The sequence below is a fragment of the Megascapheus bottae genome, chromosome X (assembly GCF_031878675.1).
Source record: "Megascapheus bottae isolate mThoBot1 chromosome X, mThoBot2.hap1, whole genome shotgun sequence".
Classification (NCBI taxonomy): Eukaryota; Metazoa; Chordata; class Mammalia; order Rodentia; family Geomyidae; genus Megascapheus; species Megascapheus bottae.
The window spans coordinates 72336480-72363099 of record NC_143547.1 but is presented as its reverse complement, the minus strand read 5'-3'; the positions used below and the strand labels follow the sequence as shown (position 1 = coordinate 72363099).

Genomic DNA, 26620 nt, shown 5'->3' with positions numbered 1-26620 from the left:
TTGTCCTAGCACTCTGAAAATACCCTCAAATTTAAAGAAGAAACATGTTTGAACAATTAACTAGAAGATCTCATAAAACGATGCCATTACCAGATTCACTGAGATGGCTAGAGTGCTTGCCTAGCATGCAAGAAGCCCTGGGTTCAATTTCTCAGTACCACATACACAGGAAAAGCCAGAAGTGGTGCTGTGGCTCAAGATGTAGAGTACTAGCCTTGAGAAATCTCAAGGAGAGTGCCCAACACCTAAGTTCAAGCCCTGGGACTGGTAAAAACAACAACAAAAAATCCACAACCAACAAATCATTTTAGGGATGGGGGAATAGTTTGTTAAAGGTAGTAGGTTTGATATCGACTTCTACAAAAAATAAAACATGTTTTGTGTGATGCTGGAGATTGAACTCAGAGCTTCACATATGTTACACAAGTACTCAACATCTGAGATACACCTCTGGCACCCACTTTTTTAAAATATATTTTTACTGTAATTAATAGAAGGTTACATTATATTCACCAGATAGAATGTGCATTACTTCACAAACATTGCTACCCCTTCTCATGTTTTTTGTCTCCATTTCCCTCCACCCACCCCTTCCCCTCATCTTGTTTTCCCCCTTTCCTATCCTATTTCAAATAAACATATATGAAATATATCAGATAACAAAGTAAGATTCTATAACAATATGAGATAACCAAGGGAAAACAAAAGAGAAATAACAGTACATTAAGAACAACAATCGCATATTACATGGCTCTTGTTTCTTTATCCTGGAGGTCCTTTCATTTTGCCTCATCCTATACAGCCTTATATATCTAGGTTTTGCCCTATTGTCCACCTCTGCTATGAGAATCCAAAGTTTATAATAACTATGACAAATAAGGGAAACCTCATTTGAGGTTTCCTCATTGAGCCAATGTTCCTTTGAATCTGGCTTACTTCACTTAATATGATTTTTTCTAAGTCTTTCTGTTTCCTTGCAAATGGGGAGATGTTCTTTCTGATGGCAGCATAGAATTCCATTGAGGCACCCACTTTATATGTTTTAAATATTCCCTTTACGTATCTCACTTTTCCAAGTGTAAGATGAATGTTTATTACAAATGTGTATTATTCAACATAATAGAAAATTACCCTTAACAAAACAGGCACCAATGGCTCATGCCTGTAATCAAAACTTGGAAAACACGTAATTGTTTGTAGACCAAGGCCAACCTGAGTATACACAAAAAACCCTTTCTCAAAACCCTGGTAGCATGTGCCTGTCATTCCTGCTTCATGGGAGGTTGAAATCTACTTCAAGCCAGCTCAAAAGAAACCTCTACGAGATTCTCTCAACAGACAGATGCTGAGACATGCCCATCATTAAAACTACATCAGAAAACCAAAAACAGGCAGAAAGTGAGCCTCTATGTCCAAAAAGAAAATGACTAGGGCAAAACTAAGGTTAGAGGCATGGTTCATCAGAACCGCTTCACAAATGCAAAAACTAAGTTTAAAGCTCATTACTGTTAAAACAATAATATAATTATGGTTATGAATGACAAAACTGCATTGTATCAATATTAATATTTGTAAAAAGAACTCAAAGGAAAATAGGAGAAATAAAACTCCAGTAGAAGCTTACCATCAAGCCTGGTGTTCCTGGGGGGCCAATTGGCCCTGGTATACCCCTGGGACCAGGTGGGCCCTGTTATAAAAAGAATAGCGAAAAGGATGAAAAAAAACCCAATATATTAAAATGAAATTCATCAATGTATCATACAAAAACACTAAATGGAGGAAATATCAACATGTTGTTGCCAGAATTCCATTCTATTATTGTGTAGTATTATGAGCAAGATTTAAAAATATACAGAAATAATTCAGTAATTTAATATGGAGGAATTTAAAACTAAGCAGATAGGATGCAGATTTCAAAAAGATTATATTTTAAAGTGGTAGATAAATATATAAGAAAATTCACAAAACAAAACATTTATTAAATCTTCCTGGTTAGAAATCAGAAGTCAAACTATAATCCTTTCACGATAGCCTGTCTAATTTTAATCTTATTTATTCTAAAATTAAATAAGATGAAAAACCAAGAGGGAAAGATAAAAACTGGAATAAGTGATAAGGAAATGATGCAAGTGTTCAAGAATATAATCAGGCAAACTTGAAAGTTAAAATTTTACCTGCATTGCAAATCTGCTTTTCTACACTACGATATAAAGATAAGATTAATTTTGTAATGAAATAAATTCTACTATGTTTTGGAAGTCGAAATTTATATAAGGATAAAAATAGAGTGAACTGCAACCACTGATAAATATCAAAATACCTAGAACAGTTTCAGAAAATTACATAAATATTACATTATTTTTTAAAGCAGAATGTCCTGATTTTTGTTTATATTGATTCTCATGAATTTTAAGTCCCAAGAAATGGGCTTACTCATATATAAATACTCAAAAGTCATAGCTAAATAGGTGTTGCATGCTTTATCACAAGTTCAATGTCAATCTATGTTACAGAGTGAGATTCTTTTTAAAATAAATAAAAGTTACTACTATATTTAGCCATATCACCAAACATTAACATAATCTTTTTCTTAGAATTGCATTTGATGGTTACAGGGAATGTTACTGATTCCCCCAGCATAAAAACAAGAATGGAGAAACATTTCTGTTGCTAATTTCCAAAACAAATACATCCATGGATTCTGGATAGAAAACTGAAAGAATACAATAGAACTTATTATAATTCTCCCTGGCTCTATGTGCTTTTCTTTTTATGTGAAGGTTCAGAAATGTCTAGAAAACATAAGATGATAATTTCTATGACTAAGAGGCTTTTAAATTTTAATGACTTGCTATGATGTGATGATATAATCACATAGCAAACCACAAAATTGCTGCATGCTTACTTGTATCCCAGGGCGACCTGGATATCCTGGGTTCCCCTTTGGTCCTGGCAGTGATGACATGATGATACTCCCTGGTTCTCCCTAAAAGAAATCACCAATGGAAGTTTTAACAGTTATTGTATATAAAAATGGCAAAAAATAATGATATAAGAAGTCAATTCATCATGTAATTGTATCAAAGTTTATCTCAATAATTTAATGGAAAATGTATCTTTAAAAATTAGAAAATATTCATGGTATACGGAATTACAATACATTTATTGTCTATGGTAACTTCAATAATTCATTTATAAAAAGTATGTTTTACAATCTGGCGAATATAACTGTAACCCCTCTATTAATTACAATAAAAAAACTTTCTTTGACAAAAGTTACACTTTTTCAAAAAATGTCTTACATATAAATATTTTAAGAATTTTCTTAAGCTCTGAATGAAGTAAATAAAACCTCTGTTTTCATCAGACAAATCATATGAAAAGCAAATTCGGATCATCATACATAAATACATAAGATAGCAATATGTTCTGTCAGGTGATATGAAGGCAAGTCCAAGGAACAAGTAAGTGGTAATGAAAAAGTAAAAATTATCTGGGGTAGTCAAAATAGAGTAATCTGTGAAAGGAATGTTCACGTCTCAAACTGGAGGAATTTGGCGTATTCCTATAAATGAATAGAGGACTGCAGATTGAGTGCTTGTCTAGTATGCAGAAGTCCTGTGTTTGATCCCCTGAACCACAGAAACAAAAATAAATAAATAAAATCATAAAACTAATGACTACATGCAAACTGTGTGATCAGTGAGCCAAGGAAATAGCAGTTTGAGATAAGGCTGTAAATTGGGTGCAGAGACTAGAACATGAAGGTCTTCCAAGTCATGAAAAAGAAAGCCGACTTTATTTTAGATACACTGTGGGAAGCCCTTGAATGTTTCTACACAAACAGATTATTGAATTACACTTTCAAACATCATTCTTGGTTGGTTGAAAATAAACCAGGCTGGGGCATAGAGAATAGAAGCAGAAAAAACAAGAGAGACCAGTTGCAGTGGTTACTATAGTTCAGAGGAGATCTTAAGGTGAGTTGAGTGTCAGTAGAGAGAGAAAAATGTAAATAAACTTAAAACACTTTTTACAGGCAAACTCAATCGTATTTAATGACAGAATGGAACAAGGATGTAAAAGAGTGAAAGAAACAAACACTAACCCTCAGATGTTGAGTTTGTGTAAACATAATACATAGCAATGCAAACTTTATATATGGGCCACCAGAGGAAGGGGCAGATTCCTTTGGGGGCAGGTTAACTTGGAATATATTAATTTAACTGTCTGGAAGATATCTGACTAGAGATGTTAGGGGAAAAGATGAACATGTACATGTTGAACTCAGATGAAAAGTCTGATAGAAATATAAATGTAGATACATTCCACATACGGATAAGGATATTACTACAGATGTAGGAGTAAAAAGGGTCAGAACTATGTCCTTGGAGATACGGAGAGTATAGAAGAGAAGGGAAAGGAGGAGGGGGGAGAGGAAAGAAAAAGAGAGGTAAAGTGAGAGGAACAGGCAATTAAAGAGAACTACATGTGCACAATTTCTAGAAGCATTCACTTCTAGAATCAAGTTAAAGTCATTCTTGAGGACTTCCCACATATTGTATTCAGATTACTTACCTTGTGAACATAAAATGCTTACCTTCATACCTGGGATACCAGGAGGTCCCTATTATTAAAAAGAGATTATTTTATATGAATGTGAGTAAGCAAGCACATACACACTTGCTAAAAAGAATACAAAGAAAGCAAATTACTGTTGGGTCATTCATGTGTATGATATATCTTGAAATACTTAAGAGATCATATTTATTAAAAATTACAAAATTGTGTTCAGGAGCGACCTTACCAACATCTTTTAAAAATTTCTTCTTGGAAGTCGGGCATGGTGGCTCATGCCTGTAATCATAGCTACTCAGGAAGCTAAGATCTGAGGACTGTGGTTCAAAGCCAGCCCAGGCACTAAAGTCCATGAGACTCATCTCTAATTAACCACTAGAAAACTGGAAGTGGCACTGTGACTCAAGGGTAGGGTGATAACCTTGAGTTGAAGAGCTCAGGGAGAGTGCCCGGATCCAGATTTCAAGCCCCATGAACAGGAAAAAATAATACTTGGGCTGGAAGCATGACCTAGCAGTAAAGTGCTTACTTAGCATGCACGAGGCCGTGGGTTCAATTCTTTGGTACCGCATACATAGAAAAAGTCAGAAGTGCTACTGTGGCTCAAGAAGTAGAGTGCTAGCCTTGAGAAAGCTCAAGGACAATGCCCAGACCCTGAGATCAAGCCCCAGGACTAGAAAAAATGTTTCTTCTTGTTTGCTACTTGGAAATATGTACTGCTGTGTGGAGATTTCTTAAAGAACTGATAACAGACCTTCCCCATGATCCCGCCCATACCACTCCTGAACATCATAACCCAGGATATCATAAGGACACCTGCTTGGCTATGTTCATCTCTGTACTATTCACAATAGCCAGGAAATGGAAACAATCCAGATGCCCTGCTGCAGATGAATGGATACAAAAAATGTGGTATATATAAAATGGAATTCTACATAGCCAACAGACAAGATAAAATAATGGCAATTCACAGGGAAGTGGATGAATCTAGAGAGAATCATGTTGAGTGAGACAAGTCAAGACCAAAAGAACAAAAGGCGCTTGGTATCCTTAGTATGTGACTATTAGATCCACACAGTACAAGAGCGAAGACTCAATATTTGTGTACCCAATGTTATGGACATGGTATTGGAAATATAAACACAATTACATAGACATAAAAATCTATGACTCTCATAATGTTTTATTACATAGATTAATATGTATATATGACATACAAACCCTCAGCCTAATTTTAATTATGGTCTAAAAATCTAAGTGCCAGTGATTGTATACAGAGATTCCCTTCTTGAATACTTGACTGTTAAATACGTCATTTGAAAGATGATGTAAAATTCAATGTTAATAAATTATTTAATAAAGAAATGTATACTGCTTTTTTTCAATATGAATGCACTGAGCATATGCTGTACAACCTCTGCTTTTGTTCATTTTTGGGTCCATTATAATCTCGAACTTACTGGAGGGCCCTGTAAGCCAGGAAAACCGGGACTGCCTGGAAATCCACGTTCTCCCTAGAAATAGTTAGAAATAAAGAGCATGAAGGAACAAGAAACAGAATAACTTTGCCAGCAAACAGCGGCTTATTGATAAAAATTTCTGTAAAAGCTGTTTTAAAACATTCCAAAATGTCAAAAGTTCACTTTTACTGTCCAATTATTTGTATATCAACTATCCACATCAATTCAATCTGCTAAAATTCATTTGTTCCTACTTATCTATTTCAATCAGTAATAAAGAAAATATTTTTTTACTTTAGTCATTTTCTTCTGACTAAATCCATCTTGAGACCATCACACTACAGATTTCTATCACATTTAAAAGTTAATGATTTGTTCCACTTTCCTTCATATGTCTTAAATAGTTTCTTACATTAAATGTCCTATTTCATTTTTCTTTTGCAGTAAACTAGTTCAAATAGTTTTGTAAAACAGAAGTGATAATAACACCAACTGGACAACGGCAATAGTTTTAGCAATTGTAGGTAATTATAGTTTCTAGGCACTCAATTTTCCCTCTCACTTATTTAAAGTACAATATGGACATCTGACTTAGAAAAGCTAAATTGGTGTTGAAGAACACCAACATGAACTTACTTCAAATATTTCTATCCTACAATAATCCTGGAAACAAATATTTGAGAGGATTTAAAAGAGCTTTAAGCAGGGAGTATTGCCTAGTGGTAGAGTGCTTACCTAGCATGCACAAAGTCCTGGGTTTGATTCCTCAGTACCATATACACAGAAAAAGCCAGCAGTAATGTTGTGTGGCTCAAGGCAAAAGAGGGCTCATACCAGAAAACAAAGTCACAAAAAGTCAAGTGGTAGAGCCCTATCCTTGAGAAAGCTCAAGGACAGTGCTCAGGACTGGCATTAAAAAGAGCATTGGGCATAAAGATCAGGGACAGAGCCCAGCCACCAAACAAATTAAATATGATAAAGGGAGTATTACAGAGACACTGAACTTGTTGAAATTACCTGTATTCATCTATGGAATTAACACAATGAACCCTCCTCGCACTGGTGGATACTAATACTTTTTTTTTTTCAAATTAAATATGGAGCAGTCCAAAATATAATTGTATCTAGTTTTTTTAAGGGGCATAGCTAATGAATGTCATGTCCAGTATTACTCTTAACAAATGACAAAATACCTGAAACAAAAAGTCACATTCCCTTTTAACTTACATCCAAACGCCAAAGAGGGATTTGGTAAGTAATCTTTAATCCAATGTAAAATCCGAGCTAATTATGCATGTTAAAAAAAATTACAGATATTTATTCTACTGAAAATATGAACCCAGAAAATACCCCTATGTCCTAGACAGGAAGTCATAATAACTGTTCTTTGATATTCTTCCTATTGATTTGTTTAGATTTTAAGCCTGTTACTATGAGGCATAATGGCTAATATTAAGTTGAATCTCACCTTAGTTCCATTGCATCCAGGGATACCTTGAGGTCCTGGAGCTCCATCATGGCCTGGCATTCCCTTTGAAAAGGTATATAACATACGTTTAATATTACTTAAATTACTTTCTAAAGTATTTTTAAATATAAAGTCAAATCCAACTTACAGGAAGACCTGGTGTCCCTGGAAATCCAGGTAGTCCAGGAGATCCCTATAAGAAGAAAGAATTTCCATGAAACAAATGACAAACAACAACTAAAATAGTACCCTACTTAAGGGTGCTAGAAAAAATACATTTAGAGTAGAAATAGACAAAATGTGTCTCATTGAGACTTGCTGTGTGCGTGTGTGTGTGTGTGTGTGTGTGTGTGTGTGTGTGTGTGTGTGTGTGTGTTTGTAATTCAAGGAAGCACTACTACAGACTGCTCCTACTTTCAGGAGCAATCTTCAACGTACTTAGTAGGAACAAAGTAGTGCATGAAATGTCTGATCTAACAGATAAAGTTCTTCCAGGTCTATGATGAATAATAAATTCAGCTGGGGATGTGGAGGTAAGAAATTTATCTGCGCCTGAGGACATTAATGTGATCACTCAAAACATTCTTCAATTAAATGTTCCCTGTCAAGATTGGCAAAAATACAAGTTTGACAGCATTCTCTGTAGATGAGGCTGTAGGAAAAAGTACTCTCATGCAGTTAATGGAAATAACTAGCACAGTAACATATGCATACACATATACCCCTTAGCCTAGCAACTCATGTTTATGAGCCCAACCCCAATATACACTAGGAAATATGAAACAAAATATCATGTTTAAGGTTAATTATTTCACCAACATTATAGTGAGAACTATAGAGGAAATACAAAAGTGGGCTCATGCCAGAAAACAAAATCACAAAAAGTCTAGAGCTTTATCAGATGGACATAGGGCAGAAGTCAACGTTAAAGAGGCTTCTATAGGCCAAAAATGGATCAATCTGGAGATCAAAAATAGCAAAAACTACAACTGATTCAAATAGTAAATTCTATGTGTGTATAATATAAAAACTTTCTTTGATCACAATATAAGTTACTAGTGTAACAACTCATAAACATATTAAAATTTCCAAATAATAAATAAATATTTCAACAATAGATTTTTAAGTCACCAATTTTCAACTCTACACAAAGTAATGATTATCAGTGAATATCAAATAATTAGGTATAAGTTGAAGGGAATATTTTTGGTGGAAAATCAAGTTGACACTAACAAACTTTGTATTTTATGATGCAATTCAATAGTAACTATACAACACTATAAAGTGTTTTTTCTTATTTTCTGTAATTGTATTGTGGTATGATTTACCTACAGTAAAGTTTATTTCATTTTGATACAAGAGCATCACTATGTTTCCTAGGCTAGTCTCTAACTCTTGGGCTCTAATGATCTATTTATCTCAGTCTCCAGAGTAGCTGGAATTATAGTATGTACTATCTACCCTAGTTTTAAAAACAAAAATTCTGAGTACAGAACTGTTTCTATGCCCAGAAAGTACTGTAGTGCATCTTACAAGACAACCTCCAATTTCTGTAGGGTACAGAAGGACAATTAAAATGACATCAGAAACAATCAACCAAATCCTGATTGTGGAAGGCAGTACCATGTAGATGTTTTTTTGTCCCCCCCCTCAATGGCATAATAAAAGGTGTAAGAAACATTGCAATCAAACAAAATGCAAGGAACTTGCCTAGATCAGGATTGGAATAAGCTGATGGTTAACAAAAGTATCTTTGAGAGGCTAGGAGTGTGACCTAGTGCTTGCCTAGCATTCACAAAGCCCTGGGTTCGACTCCCCAGTACGACATATACAGAAAAAGGTGGAAGTGGTGCAGTTGCTCAAGTTGTAGAGTGCTAGTCTTGAGAAAGCACAAGGATAGTGCCCCGGCCCTGACCTCAAGCCCTAGGACTGGCAAAAAAATGCATCTTTGAGACAACTGAGACAATGTGAATGTAGACTCCTTTTTACAGTATACTAGAAATTTAATTCTACTTTATTAAGATATAAAATGGTATAGTGATTACATAGTTATCAGTTATGTACTTATCAGTATACTAAAGCATTTACTGGCAAGATGAAACTACATGCAGGATTTACTTTAAAAAATCTCAAAAATAAAGGCAATACAGATTTATCAATATGTTATTTTTGAAGTTGGAGATAGGCATATAGGATCTATTGCATTATATATTTTCTACACTTAATATCCATTTTTATGATACAATTTTTAAAATTGCCATTTAAGAATTCCTGGTGAGATGAGATCTGAGGATTCAGGAACTATTTGGTCTACTTTCCCAAGGTAATTCTGAATTTGTAGTTGATGGCATGGACTATCCAACATTTTCACTCAAATATTTGGAAATAAGAATTGATAGGATAAAAAAAAGATAAAAAAGAATTGATATGATAAGCCGTTCTATTCAGTATCCACAATGCTTAGCATATAGTTAATAGTCCTATAGATATAGTGGAATATGCTATCATTACTATGAGGAATTTAAGTAATGCAATTAATATATAATAAATACTGGTATTAATACATGATAAATAATACATAATAAATAATGGTAATAATACATTGCTATTCATTTATCGCAAAAAATAAAAAATTAGATTTACTAAGATAAACTAAGAATTTTGAAGTTTTTTCTGTTTTTCCAGTATCCTACCTATACCAGTCATAAGTAGTATATAAGGAAAACTACATATTTTTAAAAAGTACATAGCATATATAATGATTTTATTGTTTATATAAGCCTTGTCCATATATATAATTGAAGAATAATGGATGAAAATGTTTAGATTTTATGGAGTCCTTTTGTTTATGCCAGTACTAGAGTTTGAGAATTCAGTGTCCTGTGATTTTACTCAGCTTTGTCCCTCATGCTGGCATTCTACCATTTGAGCCATGCCTCCACTCTGGCTTTTTGCTGGTTAACTGGACGTAAGAACATTTTGAATTTGTCTACCTAAATGGGCTTTGAACCATAATCCTCAAATTTTGACCTCTTGAATATCAGGGATTACAGATATGAGCCACTTACTACTGGCTTCTTTGGTTGTTCTTGTCACACAAACATGTCACCATGCACATATTTTATAGTCAAAATAAGGAAACTACTCAATTTATACATCTACAAGTCCAAAGATAAAAGGACCTTGGATATTATCCTGTTTATTTAGTTTAACACATGAATCATCTAAGCCTTGGAGTAGTTCAATATTGCCTTTCAAAACCAGTATTCGTGAAAAAAATAGAAATGTACTTTATCTGACTTACATAACTATACTCCCTCTGTACATTACCTTTATAATAAAAACTAAAATTAAAAAAAATCAGTAATACTTTTTTGTGGGACTTGAACTCGGACTGGGTACTGTCCCTGAGCTCTTCAGCTCAAGGCTACCACCCTACCCTTGAGCCAAGCCCCACTTCCCATTTTCTGGAGGTTAATTGGAGATAATGAGTTTCAGGTCCTTTTGTGCCTGGGTTAGCTTTGAACCTTGATCTTCAGATCTCAGCCTCCTGTGTTGCTAGGATTACAGATGTGAGCCACTGCGCCCCAGCAGTAATATTTTCAAACTAATTTTGTAAGTCGAAAAAGAAAAGTCAGAATTATTTCTAAGAACTTATAGAAAAAATGCATTCAATGATTCAGTTTGGGGATGCATCCTACATTTTCAAAACTTTAAATTTCCTGTATCTGATCTGAAGAAATATTGTACTCTTCAAAAGGTAGTTGTTCTCTAATAGTTTAAACAGAACATTTTCCTCAAGAAATACAGAAAGATTTGTAATATCTACATATCGTACCATGGGAAGCCTCTTAGATGGTTCAATTGCTTGGGAACTTCTACCTTAATTTTATTCCACAATTTTTTAAAATTTATATTGTTATATGAACTCAAGGCCCGAGCACTGTCCTTGGACATTCGCAAGGCTAGAACTCTACCACTTGAGCCTCAGCACAACTTCCAGCTTTTTTTTCTATGTATGTGGTACTGAGGAATCGTACCCGGGTCCTTGTGCATGCTAGCAAGCACTCTACCACTAGACCAAACTCCCGGCCCCTATTTTACAATTTTTAAATAATTTATATGATTTAAAAAGAATAGTACTTTCTTATACGTTCACCATAAACTACTTTAAAATCCTACTACATCCATTGAAATAGACCTCTAGACATATATAAACAAATTTATCAAAATATTAAAGAAAAGGTAATTGTTAACATATGCCAGTTCTTAAACTTTTAAAATAATATGCTTTCTATATTTCCATACAGGTATTTTCTGGTGTCTCATAATTCTTCGGCTTTTTTTTATCTTTCCACCAAAAAAATTGCTGTACATTGACTATTTCTTACTCTGATTCCTTTTGGTCCTGGTGGCCCTGGAATTCCATCATCACCCTGAAAAATAAAATATATTCAGTGAGTTTTTCCTTCAAAAAGAGGTCTTGAGAAAATCCAAGGACAGTGCTCAGGCCCTGAGCTTAAGCCCAAGACTGGCAAAAAAATTGAATAAAGAAAAGCATATTCTACATAATGTAAACTAATATATTTACAGGTTCTTGGAAGAAGAGTATGGATATTTCAGGTAAGGAAGCCACTATTCTTCCTAAGATACTCTGATATATTTTAATGATCTCTTTCCATAAGAGAAAAAAATATATGAAGGATGAGGTAAAACTACCAGAAGTGGAACTGAGAAGACTGGCTCTTGTATAAACACTATGTGTGATTTTAAGAAATAACACCTAAGGCCTTCTAATAGGCCACATGAAAGACAACTGTTCTAAAAAAATTGGTACAGAGACAATGTAGTCTGAAATGACTCTGAAAGGAGGTGCAGTGAAAAATACTCAGGTCCTCCTGGTTGCTTGTGCTGTTCTTCAGGTAGGACTCTTCATACATACAATGTCTTGGTGGAGACTTCTCTATTGAAGGCAGAAGGAACCTAAAGAGATTCTTGGAACTCTTAACAATACTTTTCCAGTCCTAGCCCCTTTCCCACCTTGCCTCTAGATAAACACCATTTCCAGATTTCTTGATTTTGAATTATCCCAACCAAACAGATCTTAAACTTCTGTGTAGATCCACCTGACCATCTATGGTGTCGTAACATACAGAAAAACACAATAATGGGAGAATCAGCACTTTCTCCAGTTTAACTTCTTTCTCATGATACTGAAATAAGTGGGTAAAGGCTTGCCTGCTTCTTTCATTTTGTCTTTCTGCCTTAATCAGCAACTTTGACACCTAATAGCTCTGCTCTGTCCAGCTCAACTGATTTCTCAATAGGAATCGATTTTTGTTGAGGATCCCAGTAACAACATATAATTAATGCTACTTCCAAAACAATCTAAACGTGGTTGTAATATTCAAGTAAGAAAAAAAATCAATGAAAATTTGAATGTGGCAGTGATATTCAATTAAGAATAAAAATCAATAAAACCTACTATTCCATTGCTTGATTTAAAGAGTTCCTCACTATAATTTAGTAACATTTTAGTTCATTGGACACCTGGCCCCACATTTAAGATGGCTTAATTCCTCTGGTGTTTCTGATGGCAAATGTACCTTTTGTCCCTGAAGTCCAGGAGGCCCTTCTGGACCTGGAAATCCAGGTAAACCTGGATGGCCTTCTAAGCCTGGAAATCCTTGTTCTCCCTGTAATCAAATAAAAATGAAATTGGTAATTGGTAAATTTTCAAACACAACTATAGCTGAGATCTAAAAAGGTCAAATTATTGTCCAGATAAAACTAACTGAATCATACTAAATTCGTTATATATGAATAACATGTGGAAACTTTAAGACATAAGAGTAAAATACATATCATTAAGAATGACATAAAAATTGCTGACATTTCATATTATATCTTCTTGGTTTTTGCAAAATGAAAACGTATATCAGTCTGGCACTGGTGGCTCTGTTATGACAACTATCAGATAAACTATTTTTTTGGTCATGGAGCTTGAACTCAGGGCACTGTCCTTGAGCACTTCAGCTCAAGGCTACCTTCCTACCACTATGAGCCACAGCTGCACTTCCAGTTTTCAGGTGATTAATTGGAGAGAAGAGTCTCACAAACTTCCTTTCCCAGGTTGGTTTTGAACCATGATCCTCAGAACTCAGCCTTCTGAGTACTTAGAATTACAGGTGTGAGCCACCAATGCCTAGTCCACTTGGGAAATTTTAATTGCATGTTGCAGCATATTGTAGGCAATATTCAAAGATCTTCAGTTTACTTATCTTCATCTAAAGTGTTCTGAAATTCTGTTGTAAAAACTTAGGCTTGAAACTATTTTCCCTTCTGTCTATACTCAGTCATTCCATGCTTTTGGTTAATTCTTTTTTTTTTGTTTCAATGTTGTGCGAATAATCCACTATATGTAAAACAAAACTTGGTTGAATAGTTAAGCATAATTTTAGGCTCTCTTCTGTATCTCCCTCCATTCCAGCAAATTTTCTCCTATTTTCCAGCTATTCTGGAGTCCCTAAGTCTTTCCCTTTGCCTTTAAAACTAGTATGACTGTTTTTTTTTGGGGGGTCAGGGATTTAACTATCCTCTTTTGTACAGACTAAGTGATGAATACAGGAAAAACTACAAATACAAATTCTCTCAATATACTTCTTTTCAATTAAAAATAAAAACTTGTCTACTTTCCTCATTTGGTAACCTTCTAACATTATCAAATAGCATGTGTGTGTGTGTGTGTGTGTGTGTGTGTGTGTGTGTGTGTGTGTGTGTGTGTGTGTGTGTTGGTGGGTCGTTGGGCCTGAACTCTGGGCCTGGGTACAGTCCCTGAGCTCTTCATCTCAAGGCTATGGCCCTACCCCCAGGCCTGTGGTGTTGCTTCTGAACTCTTCAGCTCAAGGCTACCATCCTACCCCCTGAGCCATAGCTCCACTTCCCCTTTTCTAGTGATGAATCAGAGATAAGTGTCTAAAGGTCTTTAGTGCCCAGGCTGGCTTTGAACCATGATCCTCAGAACTCAGCCTCCTGTGTATCTCAGAGTGTTTAATTCTTATCTCTAGAGGAGTTTATCAGATAATTCACCCCACAATTACCTGATATGAATCACTTATAGCCTTTTTTACTATTAGAGACAACATCATTCTTGCAAAACTACTCCTTCAAAGTCATGTTATTCACACAAGTATTCTGCAGAAAACTATTCAATTAATATTAATAGGTATTTTGTTATGGGGATAGTGAGTTAGATAATCAGAAAAAGCTTTGAAATAAATTTCTTTGCTCTATGACTTCAAAGTATCTTTTACATTCATAACCTGGATGAGATGTTACTTCAAACGTACATATATTTATTTATGTGTTTATTCATTTATATAAAATATTTATTTATTAAAATATTGAGATTCATTGAGCCAAGAATAGAATATAATCCTATATTCTAGTATAATTCTTTATAGTCTACAATTCACTACTCTCCTTTAATGTTCTAATTTTGTTGTAAACCACATTGTACAGTGGATGGCTGTTGTTTTAAATATAATTTTATTATCGAGAGGATATACAGAGGGGTTACAGTTACATAGGTAAGGTAGTAAGTACATTCCTCGTCAAACATAAGTTGAGGATACTTAATCCTCAATAATACTCACTTTACAATCATTCTATCTATACGTATGAAGGTACTACTGAGAGAAAAAAACAGATAAAATATTCATCTATCATTAACTTGCATGGACTAGATAAAAAAATAAGTGAAAATGTCTAGCACAGTATTCAGTATGAAGTAGCTGATAAATGTGTAGCTTCCATTGTAAGCATTTTTCTCATTTATTTTTGCCAATTCAATTTGATAAGAGCTTTCAGGCAAGATCTATCACAGACTTACTTTGTATGGCACAAGAGTTTAAGATGTTTTGGTCACCTTTAAAAGACTCTTTGGCTTGGTTTTGTAACTATTTTTTAAAAGGAAAGGTCATGGATCAAATGACAGACTTAAGGCCCTGAGTTCAATCCCAAGAAATTTTTTAAAAAAGAAACAAGACGAAGAAGAGTTGGAAGTATGACTCAGTAGTACAGTGCTTGACTGGTTTGAGCAAAACCCTGAATAAGAGAATCCATCCCCTGAACCACAATAGAAAATAAAAGGAAAAAAAGAAAATTTAACATGTATCATAACCTTAAAATCTTCACTGGATGGCCTTTAGCATAAAAAGTTTCATAATCACGGAGATATAGTTTAATCTTTATAAATTCTCTAATTTTACTTATGTGCTGACAAAAAGAAGCCTTTGTATTTAAATATATATATTTTTAAAAATGATTTTATTGCTTTTACTCAGTTGTAAGGTCCCTTGTCAGTTCTTACCTTTTCCCCTTTTACACCACTACAGCCACACTTTGATCCTGGAGAACACCCATAGCAAGCCTATTAGAAACAGAAAGAGGAAAATAATCATTTAAGTACAAACTTGAAAGCCAGACATCTAATTCAGAAGTCCAAACTTACAAAACAAATACCAGAAGAAAATATATAAGCTGAAAATGATAGCTACCTTTGCTTTGTATATTGTTTAAACACTTCACAATAAATGTAATTTTTATAATCTTAAATTGAGAACACACATTTTGAAGATGTTAAAAATAAAAACAAATTTCTTATATTATTATATGATTTAATATGATTTATCACTGTAAAAGCTCTAGAAACCTGCTTCCTTCTGTTATTCTTTCTACTATTGTTTATAACAAATCACCTCTTCATCTATATTAGCAATGACTCTGGCAACTAGGCATAGTTAGCTACCACTTGCTTCTCTACGTTCATGGGCATCTGTAGAATGTAAAACCCATAATGCTTTTCTTTACACTTACTTCCAAATCACTAATATTAGCTTAATTTCTAAATCTCCATACCACAAATTTTGCTCTCCAGACTTTAAATTCTAAATTACCACTTCTTTCAAATTACATACTAGAAAGTAAGACTTTGAAGCCAGAAAAAAATGGATAAAGATAATATAAAATAAAAATCTATAGAGATAAAAAGTATACGATCCAAATTTCTCCTTTACTCTAGTATAAACTTTGCAAAAAGAAACAGTATGTAATTAGTGTTACATACGCTATACATGTAGAGAGTTTAGTGTTTATATGCAAGAAGGTGGTATACTTTTTCCCCAAACATAATAAAGACATATTTAATAAGTTCTCTATGTAATGTAAATATCAAAAAGTATTCACCAGTATTTTGCCTTGAGCAACTCCAACAGTCCATGTGGTCCTTTCTGTAGTCACTACCAGATACCTTCTTGAATGCTAATCAAACTAACTCAACTAAAATAAGAAGCCACTCTCATAATGAAACTTCTCTTTCTGATTATAAAACAAGCCCCAATGGCTTTGTGGTGGCTGATTCTCCAAACACTGCAGACAGTTTTTCTACTGATATTTCAAATTGAAAGGGCATTGCATATTACAAATCAAGTAAGATTTTTTAACACAGTCATTAAACACGAAGTATCATTTGATGCCAAAGCACGTGTTAGACAAAATATAAAGATATGAATAAGATGTAACTCCGTGGAAAAGATATAACTAATTTAACAAATTCTTACTGATTTTCTGTTATACGCCAGGCATATATATGGTGAAATACACCCAGTAAATCTTTGCTCAACATTGGGAAGGATGAACTCACATACATTATAATAGTCCAGAAACTGAGGCTAAATAAAAATACGATACTGTTTTGTTCAGATAAATTCTTGACTCCAAACTCTGATTTTACCATTTTTTGTTCTGAAATTGGGACTCAGACTAATTATCTGATGACGTGATCACCAACTGGTGTTCTACCATACACAGCAATGCCTTCAATTTCTGAATTTACCAAATTCAGATGACACTGATTCACAAACTCACAGGATATTGCGAATATTATAAGCATTAAACAACACATTTAATAACTGAATAATTAAAGGACAAAGGATAAATCTGATATAAAATAGCAATTATTATAACTATGGCATTTGTAATGTATGCCTGCATTTTCTTTGTGAATATATGTGGATAGGGTTTTGAGTATAAACACAGTTAATTATCTATTTCCAGCCATCATTAAGAAATTTTCTTTTAAATATAAATTAAAGATCCTAAGAATGACATCTACTAGAATTTCAATAATACGATATTGTAGTCATGTACTGACATTTTGAATTAAAACCGTCTGAACAAGTAAAAATAACAATGTGAAAATCATGGAAATGTTCACTACAATTATATTTCTTGTTTCCTAATATCCAACTGTGTTTGTTAACTCTTAATACAGTTTAAAAACAAACAAGATATTTTACATTCTTTTCTTTTCTAGGCTGGTCCTGGGGCTTGAACTCTGGGCCTGAGCTCTGTCACTGAGCTTTTTTTGCTCAAGACTAGTATTCTACCACTTGAGCCACAGGGCTTACTCAGGCCTTTTCTAAGTTACTGGAGATAAGAATCTCACCAACTTGCTCCCTGGGCTAACTCTGAACCACAATCTTCAGATCTCAGCCTCCTGAGTAGCTAAGATTGCTAGCATGATCCACAAGCACCTGACCATTTTATATTCTTGAGTAACAGTTTTCAAGTAGTTTTACCAAACATATTTCTTTAAAATTAGTAATTTCATCTTTTCATATTCCTTTGTTAAAATTGTGAAATAAGCTGTCTTTTCTATGAAAGTGTGTGCTTCAAAGTTCCTGCTTTGAGCTGGTGGTTTGGCTTTTGTTTAGGAAATAAGAAACTGAGTTGTAATGACAAATTTTTGAAATAAAAGATTTTGCCTTCAACAACTCAAGTGAGCATTTTCCAGGCCAATGACAAAGTATCCTTGTTTTAAATTGCATCCATCCCAGTCACACAGTGATGACTGGAGGAAACTTCACCCCTGATCCTGATGGCCACTGTGTGCACCTAAACCCCAAATTCTCACAAGAAATACCTTTACTATCCTTGATATCTTGAGCCCATTTTTTTTTTCATTCCTGGAACTTGAACTCAGAGCCTGGGCTCTGTCCTGGGGCTTGCTCAAGGCTAGCACTCCACCACTTGAGCCACAGTATCAGCTTTTTCTGTGTCTGTGATGCCAATGAATTGAACACAGGACTCCATGCATGCAAGACAAGCACTCTAACACTAGGCCACATTCTTGACCCCTTGAGTCTCTTTATGTTTCCAATTAATCTCAGAACACTGCATGTTTCATGAGGCTCTACCTTTCTTCTTTGGAGCCCAGTATATTACTCTTCCTCCAACAGACAAATAGTACAATGACCAAAAAGAGGAGTATTTTGGGTAGTGGTGCTGTGGCTCAAGGCATAGGGCAGTAGCACCCAGGCCCAGAGTTCAAGCCCCTACTGGTAGAGTGCTTGCCTAGCATCCATGAAGATTTGGGTTTGATTCCTCGGTATCATATACATAGAAAAGGCCAGTTGCTCAGCTGGTAGAGCACTAGCCTTGGGAAATCCCAAGGACGGTTCTCAGGCGCTGAATTCAAGGCCCAGGACTGGCAAAAGACAAAATACTGGGGATTAAGTGGTCCAGAAATTCCTGTGTACAGGAAGATAACACCACCTTTGGGAACAGAAAGTCAAAGCAGACACCAGGTCAAGAAAATGGAAGAATTCTTTGTGAGTCAAATTTAAAAATGAACTATACTCCCAAATATATTTTAAGCATGGAAACATGGTTAAAAGCCAATGCTATTATTGTTTCTCACTATGAACTAACATATGTTTTCTTTCTCTAAGAACATTTGTAAAAGTAAATAAATAAATAAAATTTTAAAAAAGAATAAAAAAAGATTTTACCTTCAAGTGCATTCTTTTCAAGATGGAATTAAGACATACTCTGAAGACAAACCTCAGAGTGTTCAAGAAATATCAGAGGGTACAGGTATCTTTTGAGGCTACCTGTGTATGGTGAATTTATTTCAAAGTCACTTTATGTAAATATGTTTTGCCCTATTCAGACTAGCCAATCATGAGAAGATTATGAACCTGAGCTGAACCAATCGGAGCAAAGGGGCTGGACCTGCTGTGTTAAGGATAAATAAGGGAGCACCCTGCTACTCTGAGCACTTGCTTGCCAGATTTTTAGCTTAGGGCACAGTAAATTTTGCATTGCTATGATATCTTTATTTTTCTCTATCATTGTTTCTTAAAGAACATGTTTTGTTGGTCGTGGGACTTGAACTCTGGGCCTGCGTGCTGTTCCTAAGCTCTTCAGCTCAAGGCTACCACCCTACCCCTTGATCCACAGCACCGCTTTCCGGTTAATTGGAGATGAGTCTTATGGTCTTTAGTGTACGGACTGGCTTTGAACCTCTATCCTCAGATATCAGCCTCCTTAGTAGCTAGGATTACAGGAGTGAGCCACCATGAGCGGCTTTGAAGGTCATTTATAATGTATCATTTATTTCAGAGAGAAGACTACTTAAAATATTTTGTAATTAGAAATCAATTTGTTAGACATGTAGGGCCATATACATATATACACAACCAGTGTAACTCCTCTAAACAATTAACTTATAGTTGAACAAAATGAATACCAGGAAGCTAGAACATGTGGTATCAGAGATGGTTGAAGTCAGGAGAGGAGGAGAGACAAATGGAGAGAGGGGTGGGTGAAAACAGTCATAATATTCAATGTATATATTTGAAAATGGAACTAGGTAACATGAGGGGATGTGTGGGGATTGGAGAGATGAAGAATGATAAAAGCGTGACATTTATCAAGATGTACTCATTATGAACTGAAACCCCTCTGTACAACTATTTAAAAGATAAAATAATCTAAAAAACAAATAAATTAGCTTGAATGCAATATGAAAATTTAAATTAAATGCTACTTATTCCACCTATGTTATGAAAAATTTTCTATTTATGGGTAAAAAAAAAAACAGGTCAATGTAATACATACACCAACCACTAGATGCCACTTTCTATACAGTTATAATAGTGGCACCAAAGGACATAGAACTAATTAAATATTTGACTAATAGAACAATCTTTTTATTTTTTAATCATTATCTATCAAGAGTGATTAGATGACTAATAAGCAGAAAGCAGAGCAATATGCCTACAAGCTGTACAAAAATGTAGGTATGGATGCTGCCTTTAAGGAACTTACATTCTAATACTAAAATCAAAGGTTGTAATGAACTTAAAATAAAACTAAAATATAATGAAATAATAACAGAAAAGATAATGCAGTAGGAAGGCCCTAGTATAAAAAAATACTCCCTGGGTTTATTGCCATTTGGAGACAATGAGTAAGTCATTCCTATAATTTAAGCTACTTTCTCAATAGTAAAATAATATGTATGAGTAATGTGATTTCCTCAGGTATCTACAATCTTTTACCATCTGTGATTCTGCAGGATTCCCCAAATAAAAAGAAGGGATATATCCAATAACTGTTATCAAAGTTAAAAAGGACAAATTCCCGAGCATATTGATAAAGACTAGAGAAAATGAATACCTAGACTTCAATTTGGAAAAATGAGGAAAAAAGAAAAGGTAGCTAAAGAGAAATGACCATGCCAAATTTGTTTAAGGAGTCTAGAAAGATGAATATTGTGTACCTTGATTTAAAAGGCTTCTAATATCCATACAAAAAATATAGAAGGAAATATAGCATCAGCCAGGCAAGTAGCCTGAGTATAAGGTCCGGAGATCAAACCTTAACCCTTCTGAAAAGAAAACAAAAGACTCAAATTATTAAACTAAGATATAAAAGAAACAACATTGGAAGTGGCTCTGTGGCTTAAGAGGTAGGGCAACAGCTTTGAGCTGAGGATCTCAGGGACAGTGACCAGGCCCAGAGTACAAGCTCCATGCCCAAGCGAGGAAGAGGAGGAGGAGGAGGAGGAGAAGGAGGAGGAGGAGGAGGAGGAGGAGGAGGAGGAGGAGGAGGAGGAGGAGGAGGAGAAGGAGAAGGAGAAGAAGAAGAAGAAGAAGAAGAAGAAGAAGAAGAAGAAGAAGAAGAAGAAGAAGAAGAAGAAGGAGAAGAAGAGGAGGAGGGAGGGGAGGGGGAAGGGAGGAAGGGAGAGAGGGAGGGAAAAAGGAAGGAAGGAAGGAAGGAAGGAAAGAAAGATATTAATGTAAGGTAAGAAGAGCAGGAATCTTTACCAGTCAGATAGAAGGCATCTACAAAATACCCACAGTTGATATTAAACGAAAACAAACTAAATAATTTCCTTATAATGCAAGAATAAAACAGATAACTCCACTCCCTTATTTTTTCTCCTGTCTATGCAGAGAAATTAGACAAAGAAATGAAACAGAGGTAACTAATTTATATTCACACAAAAGAATACATATTAGAAATCCGTATTAGAGATAATGAATGAGCACAACGAAGTTATAAGCAAAAAAATCAATAAATGGGATTATATTGAATTTCTATGCTCTTTTATGAAATTAAGTGGTAAATTTATATAAAAGCACATGAAAAAGAATCGAATTCTTAAGGCTAAGTATACATGATGAAATCAGGAAACATACACTAGTAATTATAAAATATTGTTGAAATTTAGAATACACAAAAAACTGAAAAATATCCCATGTTCATGGATCAGAACAAATATTAAAGATGAATATTACCATTTCAAGAGCTCTATGATAATAATCCCCATATTTTAAATTTTAACTCAAAATAAGAGATTAAAGAGTTAACACTAAAAAACTCTGGGGCCAGGAGTTTAGCCTAGTCGTACAGTGCTTGCCTAGCATGCATGAAGACCTGGGTTTGATTCCTCAATACCACATACATAGAAAAAAAAGAAAGCCAAAAGTCATGCTGTGGCTCAAGTGTAGAGCTCTGTCCTTGAGAAAGACCAAGACCAACAGTGCTCAAGCACTGGTCAAAAAAAAAAAACCTAAACTAAGAAACTCTACGAAGAAGAGTATATTTTTCTGATTTTTAAATTCAACAAAATATAAATGTGCTTCAGAGGACAATGTCAAAGTTTAAAAATTTCAACCTACAGAATGAGAAAATGTACTTGTAAATCATGTACCTCATGAAGGATTTGTATCCAGAATTTATAAGGAATATTTACAACTTGCCAAAAAGTCAAATAATGCATATAAAAATGTGAAAGAGCAGGAACAGTGGTTCAAGCCTATAATACTAGTTACTTGGGAAGTGGAAATCAGGAGATTATGCCTTGTGGCTAGTCCTGACATAAAAATTTACAAGACTCCAATCAATGGCTGAGTGCAATGGAAAACACCTGTCATCCTAAATTGTGAGGGAAGCATAATGGCTGAGCACAGAAATGTGTGCCTATTATTCCAGTGACAAAGAGAAGCATAAATAGAAGGATTACTATTCAGGGTAGCTTAGGTGTGCAGGGAGACTCAGTCGATACAAAAAGGAACTTAGCACAATGACTCAACTGAGAGGAGCACTTAGCAAGTGTGCAGCCTTGAGCTCAAATCTCAGTATCACCAGAAAAATATGAAAGATCCAAGTAGTAATTTTCTCAAAAAAAGACATATTAATATTTAATAAGCACATGCTAAGATGATAAAACAAATCATTATGTAACAGGAAAATGAATCATGGAAAACTTGAATGAGATATAACTTCACACATTCTAGATATCTATAATAATAAAAATAGATAATAACAATCCTTCTTGAGGATGTGAATGAAATTAGAAGCCCCATATTATTGCTCAAGCACTTTAGAATACAGGACCCAGCTATTTCACTTTTTAGTTTATATCCAATCAAACTAGAAGCATGCCCATACAAAAAGTTTTACATGACTATTCATAAGATTTTTGTGGTCGGCTATTGTAAAAAAGTAAAAAGAACAAACAATTCAAATGTCCATAATCTGATGAAGTGATTAATTAAAATACAATATGTAATACAAGATATTATTTTTCAGTAGAGGAATGAAGGACTTCCAATAGGAGATAGCTAACACTAGCTTCCAATTCACTCATTGTAGAACATCCTTGAAAATAGAGTTTATTGAGTTCATTGAGAGTTCACTGCTCTCCTCTCAAGATGTATAGAAATGCTAAGGATCCATGGAAAGTTTTCCTTAAGCATACTCCAGACTTTTTTTTAAATGAATAAAGCCATAGTTATGAAAACAACATGGTAGGGCACAAAAACAGGCCTGAGGACCAATAAAACAGAACTGAAGACCCAGAAATCAACCCACAGACCTATGGTCAACTAATCTTTGATAAGGGAGCCAAATCGTCAGATGGAAGAAAGACAGCCTCTTCAACAAATGGTGCTTGCAGGATTGGCTATGCACATGTAAAAAATGGAAGTTAGATTCACATATATGCATAGATTCATATATATATATATTTATGCACACCAGAATCAAATCCAAATGAATCAAAGACCCCGAGGTAAGAAAAGATATTATGAAAATATTACATTAGGGGATAATGGATACACTAGAGCTCCTTGGCACAGGTTGAAACTATCTAAATAAAGATATAGAAACAACAATTAAATAAAGGCTAGATAAATGGGATTGCACTAAACTGCACAGCTTCTGTATGGCAGAAGACATAGCTAGCAAGATAAAAGAGGAAGCCCATAGATGGGGAGAAGATCTTCACTAGTCATACAACAGACACGGACCTCATATCAAAAATATACCTGGAGTTCAAAAAAAAATAACACACCCCCCAAATAAACCCTCAAAGAAATAACCACAAGTGGGTGAAATAATTGAAAAAACAGACTTCTCTGGAGAGAAAATAAGAATAGCCAATAGATACATGAAAAAGTGATCAATAATATCACTGGACATAGAAGAAATGCAATCCAAAACGACATTGAGATTCCACCTCACTCCAGTTAGAACAGCCATTATCAAGAAAACAACAGATGCTAGCAGGGATAGGTGTCAAAAGGGAATGCTACTACACTGTCACTGGGAATGTAAACTGGTTCAACCATTCTGGAAAGCAATATGGAGGTTCCCCTAAAGGCTAAAAATAGAGGTCCTCTATGACACAGTAATTCCACTCCTGGGCATTTACCCAAATGATCACAAACAAGGCCACACTAAAGATACCAGCACAAATACATTCACTGCAGCATTATTTACCATAGCTAAGATATGGAACCAACCTAAGATGTCTCTCAGTAGATGAATGGATCAAGAAAATGTGGTACGTAAAACACAATGCAATTTTGTGCTTCCATCAGAAAGAATGACATCACTACATGTGTAAGGAAATGGAAAGACTTGGAGAAAAAATCTCTTAATTGAAGCAAGACCCAAAGAAACATAGGCTCCATGGTTTCCCTCATATGTAATAATTAGTATATATATGTACTAGCAGAAGATCACAATAGCTCAATTAGGTACATATATATGACCATATAAAATGATGTTAATTGAAATGAACTCCAAGATATGGAAACAAGAGAGTTTTATTAATGTACTGTGTAAAATTATTTCTTTTTTCTTTGTCCCCCCACCCTGTGGTTTATTCCCTGTTGTCACTGTTTTTTATTTTGGTACACTGTGTCTTGAATATACATTCATCTGATTTGGGGAAGTATAGGGGAATTATAAAATGGTGAGACAAAGGACAAGTTTTGATCTTTGTGATTGTTGTTCTTAATGTATTGTGTGAAGCTATTTCTTCTTCTTCTTTTCCCCTTAAGGTTTATCCTATGTTGTTACTGTAATTGACTTTGGTACCTGGTATATTGTATATATGTTTATGTGTATATTTAAAAATGAGACAGTAAGGAAAAAACAGGGGAAGGGTGGGGGAAGAAAGTGGGAAGAAAACATGGGGAGGAGTAATAGTGTTCAAGAAGCAACATACCCACTACCTGATGAATGCAACTGTAACCCCTCTGTACATCACCCCAACAATACAATAAAATTGTTAAAGGACAAGTGATGAACCAATGCAACCGCAATACTCTCAAGCCACTATGTTGAAAATGAACTTTACAACACAGGGGCAGTATTACCTGACTGTATAATATGTTACACATTCAAAATATTTACCGAGATATTCAAAATGATATAAACCAGTTTAGTGATTTAATAGAAAATAGAACAGCATTGAGAGGAAATCAAAAAAGGAAGTAATAGAGGGTCGTATCCTCCAAGCATGAAAACACTGTTAATAAAGCAAAACTAATTTGCCAGTTTTTGACCTTGAAGTACTGACATAGGAAGTCAAGCAGGATAAATGAAAGAACTGATTATTTTTCAATACTATCTGAAAATTTAAACTTTAGGTATACACTTCAGTACTTTTGGCATTAGCCACTCTAAGAACCTCACACACTCTCAGGAGATACTATTTAAATTATCATTTTCCAAAACAAGAATCTTCAACATAAGTTCATCACTTGTTGCAGTGTCCAAGGCTAAAATTTATCATATTTTGTCAATATACTAGCACAAACCACAAATAGATATTAATTCTTCCTAATAACTGCTATCAATAAAACAATGTTAGAAGACATGAAAGGGTGTTTCAGAAATAATGAATATATTCCATTCATTTTTAAACATGAGGGATAAGGCAGACAGAGCTAGAGCTCAAATCAATTTTCTCTCTTTTCCAATATTTTAAGCTTTCAAATTCTGAGCAAAAGCCAAGGTATTTTGCCAGATTTTCTATGAAGATGAAACATTTTCTTCTCACTATAATGAAAGTTTTCCCTAAAAATCAAATTATAGATGAACATATTAATCAGTTGGAAAGCCTTTTAACCAAAGAAACAGCTGCCACTTTCTACATACTCAGAACAAATAATATTAGCAAAGATTCATTAAAATATTTAGCCTCCAATATACAATTCACCAATACTAATATAGTTGTTGATTTCCTTTTATCAAAAGATATTGCAATTTGTAAAGATAAAGAATGAATTTAGGCCAGGAGTATTGACTAGTGGTACAGTGCTTGCCAAGCATGCACAAAGCCCTGGGTTCGATTCCTCAGTAACACATACCCAGAAAAGGCGGAAATGGTGCTTTGGCTCAAGTGGTGGAATGCTAGCCTTGAGAAATCCCAAAGAGATTGCCCAGGCTCTGAGTTCAAGCCCCAGGA

The 26620-nt window shown here is 34.6% G+C and overlaps 1 protein-coding gene across 1 annotated transcript in view; it reads right to left on the bottom strand.

Moving 5' to 3' along the window:
• Col4a5 (collagen type IV alpha 5 chain) overlaps positions 1 to 26620 on the bottom strand; it is a 181203-nt gene that overhangs the window by 95174 nt on the left and 59409 nt on the right. The window contains exons 2-10 of the mRNA XM_090326386.1: positions 15878 to 15937; positions 13113 to 13202; positions 11898 to 11942; positions 7655 to 7699; positions 7507 to 7569; positions 6039 to 6092; positions 4601 to 4627; positions 2906 to 2986; positions 1625 to 1687 (exon numbers count right to left, since the gene is read on the bottom strand). Of these exons, the coding sequence (XP_090182512.1) occupies positions 1625 to 1687; positions 2906 to 2986; positions 4601 to 4627; positions 6039 to 6092; positions 7507 to 7569; positions 7655 to 7699; positions 11898 to 11942; positions 13113 to 13202; positions 15878 to 15937 (528 nt within the window). The remainder of the gene's footprint in view (positions 1 to 1624; positions 1688 to 2905; positions 2987 to 4600; positions 4628 to 6038; positions 6093 to 7506; positions 7570 to 7654; positions 7700 to 11897; positions 11943 to 13112; positions 13203 to 15877; positions 15938 to 26620) is intronic.